Genomic DNA, 11767 nt, shown 5'->3' with positions numbered 1-11767 from the left:
ATAGATTATATTTAATACACTTCCATGACTCACACTTCATGTGGTGGCTGACTAAAGTTCTGTTTTTACTTAGACAGGCCTAAGTAAATAAATTCACGTTTCTCCCAGTCCTCAAGGCTACTTACAGCTTTTAAAAAACAAATCCTGGCAGACCCACTCATTCACACAATGGCTTAATGAAACATTGCAGGAGAGGATGGACTTCCCCTTGTTCTCCTCCCTGCTGCTGCCTCCCCTGCACCTCCAGAAGGTTCCCCAACCATCCAAAGCAGCTGTGGGGGTGTGGGGACTGCTGGAGGGAAGGGAAAACTGTTCTCCCAGTGTTTCTAATTGTATATATGAATAAACATCTTGGATTGTATCCAAACACAGCCATTTCACTTCCCTCCAACATTCTTAGTGCTGAAGCAAGTACTGGGCATAATTCAGCCAAATCCCTTTGATTTTAATGGAAGAGTTAGGCATAGGCTTGGTTCCACCCCCATTATAAATCAATGGGACTGGATCATGCCTATGCACTTTTCATGTTCACGAGTGAGATAGCTTATCATTCATTTTGTACACAGCCTTTATATCTGGTGGGGGTATGGGGTAACCATTTGTGTCCCATCACAGAGATTTTGTTTTGGCTCATTGAGATTGAAGTCAGAAGATCAGGCATGCAAACATGGCATTGTTCAGCCCTTTGAATGATCATGTGTTATACTGGTCTTTACCCAGCAGAGAAGCACATGTTAGACCATCATAAGATGAGCTGTTGTCAAAATAATGTCACAGTAATCCAAGTCCATCTTATTTAGTTTGGCACTTGTTGTATGCTTCCAGTACAATACACACACACAGATTTTATATACAAATCTTTTATTAAAAAAACCTCCCCACGTGTCCCTCATAATGACATTGTAACCAAAAATATACAGAATTAAAATATCAAGAACAATGTTTTGTTTGTCATAATACATCAAAGTCCCCTTGGCAACCTTGCCAGAGAGCATTTGTAAGTGGTCAAGGCTACAGTCTTATGCACTCTTACTAGCGAGTAAACCCCATTGAAATTAGTGGGACTTACTTCTGGGTAAACATGGATAGGATTGTATTGTAAGACTGCTGAAAATCTATGCCGGGGTGGGCAGCCTGTAGTCCTCAGCCTAATTGCAAAAGCCTGCTGCAAGGGATCAATTCAGACCTCTGGCAATAGTGATCTGTCCTTTCTTCAGCAGGCCAGTTAGGGCCAAAACAAGTAAATGCTTCATGTGCATTACTGCAATGGACAAGAAATATGTTAAGGTCTGGAAAATAAATCAACAGATTTAATAATCCCCTCCCCCCCGGCTGCCCTGAAAATACAGTAGCAATCATCACATGACTTGTTAGGTGTTAAGAAAATCTGAGGTTTGGTGAGTGACTTCACTTTAAAGATGTCCAAGAAAAAGTTTTGAGTTGTACTTGACAAGTTTTACATTATCCCTCAGTCTGCCCCAGAGACAGGATGGATTTTTAGATGCATCATCTTTGTTCTAGCAGTAGTGTGTAGCAACCACATTTTGTCCTCCAGATTGCGCATATACAATCAACTCATCTTCTACAAGAACTTCTAAGGCAAGTTTGGCTACCTGCACTTGGCTGGCTGCAAAGTGAGTTTTGCAATAAGAAGTCAGGTCGCGGGTTTTGTAACAGACCCAAATAGTAATTCCTGTTGAGATTTTTTTCCTCCTCAAATTTGTAAACATAAAAACATAGATAGGGCAATGATTTAAAGCCAGACATTTCACTATTTTAGGGGAATTAGGAAGGGCTGGTTGAAGTTTGCAATTCTCCCTTCCAGTCACACTCCTCCCCCCCCCCCCCGAGCATTTCACCATCTTACACAGAACCAACAGAATGTATGTATATACCTCAGAAAAAAGTAGCAGATAACATTGGCTGTACCATGTGCATGGGTAAGTACTCTTAAGTCCCACTGGTTTCAATGGGCAAAAAGCATCAGAACTCTCCCACTGAAAATCACTGAGATTTTAAAAGTATTTACCAGTGGCTGGATCATGCCTTACATTTTTGTTTAAGCCAGACAACACAATTAAAACCATTCAGTGAAATTTATTTGATACTTTATTCATGCTTTTGTACTTGTATGTGGCTACAAAGCAACAAAAGCACAGCTTTTCCAAGACTGGTTTCTGTATATAGCGATCATTCTACTCTGCTTTAATGGCAAAAAATAAAATAAAAAATAGAAGCAGTTAGTTTTGATTGATTAATATGGCATTGAAAGGGCTCTTCTGTACAGTGCCTAAGCAGAAGTCCTCTAAAGGTCACAACTTTATTGTGCAACTCAAACCTACCGTGGCCTATGAACAAACATGTGCGTTAACAGAGAATTTTTGGTCTGTCTGACAAAAATGGACAGATAGGTACCAGAAGTTAGGGGCTAACATGAAGCACCTTTCTCCATAATATTTTCACTTTATGTATTCTTACACTTTCTCCTCTTGTCACAAGAACTACCTCTGTTTACACTTCAGTTCCCTCTCTTGCATATAGAGTATTGTTTGCAGCAAGGCTGTTGTAGAAACTGGTGTTGAACTGGTTGAGAACTGAACTGCTATAGCCAAGATGACTAGAAGACATGGAATTGGACCACTCTCCACTGCCATGGCTGGGGATGTTGGAAAGAGGAGAATACGAGTTGAAGCCAACCATATTTTGTCCCATTTTGTCACCAGTGTCTGCGCTAAGTCCCAGGGGCACTGAGCGGCTCACTGAATTGGACCCATTCATGTAAGCCGTCATGCTGGAGAGGAAGTTGTTGAGGCAGGGTGTGGTGGAAGGCGGTGGTGGAGATCTCTTCTCGGGTGAACTGTCAGTTCCGGATGAAGAGTTTTCCAATAGGTCTGGGTGTTCTGCTGCCTTGGGGCTGCCACTTAGGGCGCTGTCCTCTGATTTGTCAGAAGCAAGAGATGCTGTGCTGGCACTACAGTCAGACTTCTTCTTCCTCTTCCGCCGAAAGTTTCCATTGTCAAACATCTTCTCACAGTTTGGATCCAGAGTCCAGTAATTGCCTTTCCCTGTTAGAACAAGAGCAACAAAACATAAATATAACCAGAGCCAACAACAAGCTGGTTCTCAGGACTTATTCTGGCTTGGGTTCAGAAAAAGCAATATATTGGACAACACCCTTTTAAAAAAAGAGGGGGGGGGAGGGAGACTGCTTGTATTCAGATAAGTTCCAGGCTGCCTTGAGGTAAAACTGAACTTTTATTTTCACAGAGTTTGTGCTTATCAGACATAAGAGCCCACACCATCCTAATAAATACTTCACAGATCCCTAATTAAAATCAGCAGATCTCACTGAGACAAGGCAGGATTTTACTTCAGGCAAAACAGCAGACAGGGTGCTTATAAGTGTTTCTCAGCCACTGTTATGTCCAACAAGAAATTAAAACGAACAATTGTGAGAGAAATTAGCCCAGAATGTGAACTGTTCACAAAAACAGATAGCCCAAGTTTCTCAACAGCCAGGGCAAGAGAGCTAAGTTGCCAATGGCCAGAGAGAGAGAAAAAAACTTGGCCTCAACTTCTCCTGTGCCTTTAATCAACAGGTAAAGCTTTTCACAGCCTGGTATCACCGGCCAATATCTGCAGATCAAGCTACTGTTAAAGAGGAGGTGCTAGTACAGAAGTTGGCAAACCTACTTTGAAAATGCTTTTGAGAGACAAAGATTACCCTTTTCCTAAGCAAAAAGTGGGGGTTTTATCATTACGTTTTAAAATATTTTTGACACATCACCAACCACAAAAGAGCAAATAAGTTTATTTTGGCCCACCCATACCCTCATCTCTCCTAACTGCTTACTCAAATGGGGGTGACCAAACAAAAGCTGCTGTGGCTTTTATGGAGTACTATTCATGATGGTCAGGTTTCTGCTAGCATTTAGTTAAGGGGGAGGCAAGATCCCTACTGTTTAAACCTTCATAGGGAGGAGAACAGGCTCTGTCCCTTAGCTGTCAGCCAAACTGGATCAGAATCTGGCCCACTACATCTCTTGGCAGACATAATGGTGATTGGCCTCTTTCAGGTAGTTTTTGGGGCAAAGTTCCTATTAAAAAGCCTTCTTACCTGGGTCATCTTCATCTCGTGGCACCTTCTTGAAGCAATCATTGAGAGATAAGTTGTGGCGGATGGAGTTCTGCCAGCCAGCTTTGCTTTTGTTGTAGAAGGGGAAGTTGTCGGCAACGTACTGGTAGATTTGACTGAGGGTCAGCCTCTTGTCTGGGGCTCCGTGGATGGCCATGGCAATGAGGGCAGAATAGGAATAAGGTGGCCTGACCAGCTTCATCAGCTCCTCTTGAGAAGGCATAGGGAGCCAGCCCATTTCATTCCCTGCCAAGCCGTGCATGTTAGGCAAGAGCTGCCTTTGCATCCCATAGGATGGCGGGATGTACGGACTACCATTGGATCCTGGTAGGTAAGGGGGGCTGTTAATGGAAGGTCCGTTTAACCACAAGTAAGGGTTCGGTGCAGTGTTGTAGTCCCCAGTTTCAAAGCTCGTAGGCCTTTGTGGACTAGGAACGTTTTGAGGATGAAAGAAATTTTCATAGTAGATGTTCATTTCAGGAGGCTCCTGGCCGATGTTTGGAAATTGCGGGCTGCAGCGCGGTGGTGAATGTATCTGTGGATCAAATGAGCTCATAATCTAGCTCTGGCAGTGGACCAAGTTTCAACACACCTGTGCTAGTCCTTTCCCCAAGACAGGTGCATCACCTGTGCTAGCTAGCTCTAGTACTTATACACCTGTAAATGTTTAGGTTTACTTTCCAAGGCTCAGCCTAGTGCATCCTGATAGGCTGGAGATCAGGGTGATAGCCCTTTTTTGGAATGCTGACAGCCCAAGCCAGTCATAGATGTCACATTAACCAAATTTGAAAGTTACAACTGTTTGTCTTTTTAAATGAATGGAGGAATTTTCCACTAGTGATTGACGGTAGGAAAGCAGAAAACCACTTGCAGGTAAAGCTGATACAATAAGAAAGATCCTCTTCCTCAAATTCACCTAGAACACAATGGTGAATGCCAAGGGAGACTAATGTGCATATTTTGTTATTATTTAAATCTCTAGAAAACAAAGACATCTACAGTTTAAGAATTTTTTTATTATTTCCCTGTTTAAGAATGTTCATATGTTAAACTATGAAGGCTCCTACCCTGCACATTAACTAGGGAGTAAGTGAGCAGATGTTTTTAGAAGCACACTTTAAACCTTTCACAATTCTCTCGAAACAACACATTTGAGAAAGGCTTGGAAACCATCTTATAAGCAGTGCAATCCTGTGCATATTTACTCAGGAGTAAATCCCACTGTGTTCAATGGGGCTTACTTCTAAAGAAGCATGCACAGGACTATGCTGTAAATCACTCCTTCATTTCTTATTCTTCACCTCCTCCTGGCTCAGTCCTACCAACCAGTAGAAATGGCCATGAGACTGAGGTGCTTACATTTGGACCAGTGGCCAAATCAAATTATTGATTATGCCCCCAAACCAAGCATTTTTAGAGAGTTTTAAAAGGAATGAAATGTAAAGCAAGACTGGTTGCCAGTTACCTCTTGTAGTTTAGCCAGCATGACTTGCAGAAATTCGACAAATGCTGTTTTTCAACATGGAGATGCAGTAATAAGGAAAGCATAATCTGTTGAATGTCTGCCTGACATGCAGCTGTTAGAACCAGAGATCTCCTGCAAGCAAAATGTGCAGCATTCTGACTATTTTGGAAGGAAGGGAAAAAACTAGCAATTACACATGGCTAGCATTCAAGTTTTTTTAAATGTTTAATATTTTGCCAATAATTAGCTCTCTTCCTTTATGCAGATGATAATCAAGACCTTTTTATTAGCATTTCTATTGCTAAATGTTTTCAGAATCTAAAAACTGGGTTGCTACCCATGGGGGGGGGCAAAGCTCATGTGCCTATAGCAACTGTGGGACAAGCAGAAATTCAGCAGGTGAAGCTTTCCCCATCATTTTGTCTACTACATGCTGGGGAAAGCATTACCTGCTGAGTCTCTGCACAAGCACTGCCCCTAAAGAAGTAACTCTTTGGTTTTTATTTATGGCAAAATACTTCACAGTAAATACGTTTTTGAAGGAGTATAAAAGCCTGAGGTAAGCAACTAGAGTACGAGAGAATCTGGCAGGTTACTTGACTAGATGTCGAAAGAAAAGTTATACTGTTGTTATTTGTTACATTAAAAACCAATTGAAGCATTGGTAATGAGAGAGAGAGAGAGAGAGAGAGAGAGAGAGAGAGGCCTCCAAAACGTCACTTACCATTTTTGTGCCTCTGGCACAAATTACCTCAAGGTTAATACTGTATACATTTTGCCTCAGATAATTTACCACGAGGTGAATCTGGTATAGCCAAGCCTTGCCTTATCTCAGTCTCATCTCGATCTCCTTGCCAATCTCATCTCCTTGCCTTGCCTCATCTCAGTCTTTGGGGGAAATTACAGCAATTGGAATATGGTTCAAAATGCTTCAATACAGCCAGGACAGCAATTTAACAAGACACCAGCCTTCCCCAGCCAGGTGCCCTGCAGATGTATTGGACTACAGCTTCCAATATTGCTGACTTTTGGCAGTGCTGGCTGGGGCTGATGGGAGTTGAAGGCCAAAACATCTGGAGGAACCATGTTGGGAAGGCTGCAATAGACCAGGGGTCACCTCCATCTTCTTTCATGTTGCTTCAGGAATGTTTGTATGCAGGAAGCTAATGGGCAGGGCAGTGAGGTTGATTTTTCCCAGCCATGAGAAGGTGGGAAAGCAGCTCCATCCCACTGCAGAAACATGAATTGACCCAAAGATGCAATAGTAGCAGACAAGCCGGAGGTATGAAAGTCCATGCTAGAAGGACAAGATAAAAAGAACCAGCCTCTTTCCAGCTAGACTTTTTCTTTCCTTACATGTTTAGCTTTTTTGTAAGCTACATCATGAGTTAATCTAAGAAATTATTCAAGTGTCTTACATATAACAGGCCACCTCCATACCCAACATGACACAGGGCCAACGCATACAAAATGATCATTGTTTCACAGAAAAGTATGACTGTCAAACTGGAATGTCACCAGTATGTTGTTGTTTTACAAAACAAACAAACAGTGCCCCATTGTGTGTGGTGTGTGTGTTTTTTTCAGGAAATGACACCACCATACATAATTCCAGGTTCAGCAGGTCAGCCTTCTCCAACCCAGCATTCTCCAGGTGTGTTGGACTGCAACTCTCATCATTCCCAGCCAGCCAATGGCCACGTTGGCTGGGAATTATGGGAGCTGAAGTCCAACACACCTGCAGGAGTTGGGGAAGCCTGCAATGGGGGCTGCTTTTCCCATCACACATAGTTATGGAGCTATATGTGGGCTATACCTGTGGAAGCTTTCACCAGCATACAGCTATTGAAGGCCAGGAGCCTCTGCCAAAATGGAGGTGGCAAGACAAAGTGCATGTATAAAAACTACCCAGTTGCCGCTATATAGATGACACTGTGGGACACTCTTCATACAAGGAATGGTGCTTTTCCTGGCTATCCAAAAGCATTTTGCCATACAACTCTCCACCATTGCACTATACACATTCAGAGGATATACTCTCCCCACACTGTATCATTTCCAAATGCATATGGAGATTGCATGACTGAAATCTTCCCCATGTGCAAAGCCAGCTGGCCAGGGTCAGGGAGATACCTTGCATTTGAGTACAGCCTTCACCCTCATATGCTGTTTTTCTACATGCAGGGGAACAGTCATGCAGTTTTTTCACCTCTGATGTGAAGCGGTCCAGTCCACTACTACATGATTCTTCTGAACATGTAGATCAGCCCAGGGAACCCTTTAGCACCTTTCACAAAATACTGAGCAGGCTTCCAGTTAATCCCGTCACTTATTTTATTTGCATTCGCTATCGAGAATAACAAAAAGAAAAGCAATTCTTTCTGGGCTCAGTGTTTGCATAAAAACTGTGCAGAAGAATCAGATTCACAAGTTAGTGATCTGTTAAGCTTATAACAAGGGAAGCAGGTATGGTAAAAACAGGAAGGAACTTCAATACAGCTGGAAAATACCAGGGAAAAAAAATTCTAATTGATGAAATGTAGACAGGTGAAAGCTTTTTAAAGGCTCCTTTTCGTGTAAGTGAAAGTTCAGTCACATCATGTAGGCTTTGGTGATTTGCTTCTAAATTGCGTACTCCCTGGGGCAGCGTGTCCTTATTTACAGTTAAAATACACTGCAATGGGCGTTTTCCATACACTGGTTTTGTGAAGAAGCCAAGGCAAAGAAAGGAAAGAAGTAAGGGCTGCAAGAGTTTAAAAAGCATCTACCTATTCTAAGGTTTTGTATAGCAAAATAGAGTCCAAGTGGTCAGTGCTATTGGTTGGCAATTTGTCTGAAAGTGTAAGCTACAACCAACAGCACTGCACCAAGGAAAAAAACACATTACAGGAAGACGCTGTATCTCCTTCCTTAGTTCTAAAACCTACAGGCAAATCATTCGAACAGTTTAATATTAAACAGGTAGTAAAGAGGTTGATCTCAGCCTGGATAGCCCAGTATGTGTTGAGACCCCTCTTATAAGTATTCCTTTCCACTAGCCTTCCCCAACCTGGTGCCCTCAGAATGTTCTGTACCACAGCTTCTGGCATTCCTGGCCATGTTGCCTGAGGCTTTATTTTGGACTTCAATGGGAGTTGAAGTCCAAAATATCTGGAGGACACCAGGTTAGGGAAGGCCACTTTACACTTTAGCAGGGCAAGGAGAAAAAAAAGCCATGCTTTCCAGTGCACATAATTGCCAACTTCTTTTTCTAAGCATGCAGAAACCTGCCTACAAGAGCATTTCATTGTTTGTTGTAACTTGTAACTCACATACAAATCTGTCAAAATACATAACATTTTTTTTAAAAGAACTTATTTTATTGAACTTTATGAGAATTAGACCCTGGTTCTGTCTCATTTTGGCTTCAGCACTTCATGATGGAATCCTATTTACAAAGTCCTTGCTTCCGTTTAACGAATGAATGGAATTCCCTGACCCAAGTCACTGGCCCTTCTCCATATACAATCACTTCAAACCCAGCAATAACATCAACACTGAAACCGTGCAACCCTATGCATGCTAACTCAGAAGCCGGGCTGGCCCTACCATTAGGTAGAGTGAAGTGGCTACTTCTGGCAGCAAATTTTGGGTGTCATGAAAGGGCAACAAATGTGTTATTATATTTTTATTAGCAGGGATAGGGAGGAGTCCTTATGGGATTTTCTGCCCGGCTTAATTTGCCTGGCTTTGGCTATTAAGGGCACAATCCTATGCATGTTTAGACAGAGAAAAGTCTTACAACTCCCAGCATGCTGGCTGGGGCATGCTGGGAGTTGTAGGCCTTTTCGTTGTCTAAACATGCATAGGATTGTGTCCTAAACAACTTGATTTGGTGGGGGGGGTGCTACTTCATAATTGGCTTCAGGCAGCAAAATGCATTGGGCTGGCTCTTATTAGAAGGGTTGTTGAGTTCCATAGGTATAGGATTGAAGCTTAAGTTAATTTTGCCCTGAATTTAATTATGTTTCTCTTTCCTGGTTGTTTGAATTATTCATGGCAATCTGTTTCAGAATGACCCCACTCTTGTCTGAACGCATGCTGACAATACAGATAGAGTGCCAGGTCAAATACTGTTGTTTATGAGAGAATATGCATCTTCCTTCTTCAGCCAAGCACTCTTTGGCTGCACTTTTCCCCACCTGTCTAGGAGTAAGTCCCATTGAACTCAGGTCAACATATCTGAGTAGAAATGTATAGGATTGCACTTTTAGCCAACATGCCTTTCTTGGAATCATATAGAAATATTCAGAAGGCACTCTAATCAAAAACCAAAAACTTTTAGCTCCCCTAACAGCGCAATCCTATACTTGTCTGCTCAGAAGTTCTTCAATGGGTCTTACTCCCAGGTAAGTGGGTGCAGGATTGCAGCCCTAGGCTCTCTTTTATTCTGAAAATACAATGCAATTAAAATTTAAGAGGTTTGCATTTAAAATACACCAAATGTTAGTCTTTCAGTGAAGTTCTTAAAATTGTAAAACAAGGGTGAAAAGTTCTGATTCTGTATTTTACCAGCAGATCTGGTATTTTCAGATAATTTATTTCACTGAGCCTATTTGTTTTGAATACTGTAGGTGAATAGCTCCCTCTTGTGAATGCTGTTGGAAATGCCTTGAAAAAAAACCTGGTTGGCACATCCAGGGCTGCACTCCTGCAAGTAAGTTAAATATTCCCATTGCCAAGCAACTGCTTCTCATGTTACAGGTTTTTACACCTGGAGAGGCTCAGCTCACATGTTTACACCGGTGCACCACTACCCATTTCTAAAGCAGCCATATATACAATTGAAGGTGCTTTCACAAGTGATACTGAGGATGTCTTTTAGTATGACATGTCAGTGTTGACACAATGCAAGCAGAGGAAGAAGCTATTATGTACGTTCTAGCCAATGCAGGTTTTACATTTGAATTACAGATGTGGAAAATGCAAAAAACAATTTAAGTATCAGTTGTGAAAACAACCTTAGATGAACCCCCAAACTGCAGAGTTGTTACTGATGTGTTGCAGTTGATAATGGGCCCATCAGGAAACAGATCCATGTATTATTCATCCAGATAATTCTCTTGTATGTGAAGGTAAAAAATGAAATGTATCTAAGGGAGCCACATAATGACCTAGTTCATATGTAAAGACAGCTCATGGGTGAAATAGTCCATGGGGATGAGTGGGAGGGAGGGAGTGCACTGCCTCCTGCGCGGCCGCTACTTCAGTCACCTATGTTCAGCCCATTTGTAGACTGTTGAATGTGACATGTGAACCCAGCGCTCTGGGTTGTTTAGGGGCCAAACAACCCAGTGGTAACTCTAAAACAAACCACAGCCCATTTCTAAAGATGTATGGACATGTAATGTGGGAAGGGTAACTTCTATTATACTAAAGACTATTTCCCAAATTTACCCTGAGCTGATGCAGTAGTAGGCTGTTTTTCAGGGTTGCAGGTAAGAGGAGTGCCTGTGAATTTTAATTTTTCAAATAATTTGAAAACACAAAGTTTAAAAAGTACATATACAACTATCTAGAAGCCTGAATCTGTAATACACACACACAACATGTACATTTAACCTGAAATATTTGACCACCACTCCATGGTTCAGAATGAGTTACTCATCACAAATCATTCAAACTGTGCTCCTAATAGGGATGTATGAATTGTGTACCACTTGATTTCCGCAGTTTGCGGCCAGTGCTCCGTTCCGCCGTTCACAAGCCCCCGGAATTCTCTTTTTTTTCCGCTCCAAAAATTACAAAGATAAATCTGTACCGATAACAGTAATTCCGGTGCCCAGCCATCTCCATGAGTCTGCATAACTTCCCTAAGAATCGCTATTTTTCGTAAATATTTACGTATTTTTAAAAAAAATTGAAATCCTCTGTCTCCGTTTACTTTCAGCCAAAACACTTCCTCTTCCTAAGGGCTTCCCAAAAGAAGGCTGTCTTAGGTGTGCCTGAGCAATAAACTATTTGTTTAAAGCAATGCTGTTTTAAAGAAAGAAAAAACCTTTTAAAATGACTATGCTGGTCCTGGAGCGGCATGGTCATTTTAAAAGGTTTTTTCTTTCTTTAAACCAGCGTTTCTTTAAACAAAGAGTGCATCACTCAGGCACACCTAAGACAGTCTTCTTTTGGGA

The 11767-nt window shown here is 41.8% G+C and overlaps 1 protein-coding gene across 1 annotated transcript; it reads right to left on the bottom strand.

Annotated features, from left to right (window-relative positions):
- Positions 1-848: 848 nt before the first annotated feature.
- Positions 849-4760, bottom strand: FOXI1 (forkhead box I1). The gene is made up of 2 exons (XM_084832395.1): positions 4118-4760; positions 849-3065 (listed from the first exon to the last, which is right to left on the bottom strand). The coding sequence occupies exons 1-2, from the start codon at positions 4689-4691 to the stop codon at positions 2512-2514; spliced, it is 1128 nt and encodes a 375-aa protein (XP_084688521.1). The 5' UTR covers positions 4692-4760; the 3' UTR covers positions 849-2511.
- Positions 4761-11767: the final 7007 nt, after the last annotated feature.

This window comes from Heloderma suspectum, chromosome 2 (genome assembly GCF_057233095.1).
Source record: "Heloderma suspectum isolate Gila_16-S chromosome 2, 16-S_ref, whole genome shotgun sequence".
Lineage (NCBI taxonomy): Eukaryota > Metazoa > Chordata > Lepidosauria > Squamata > Helodermatidae > Heloderma > Heloderma suspectum.
This window is presented reverse-complemented; position numbering and strand designations above follow the sequence as displayed.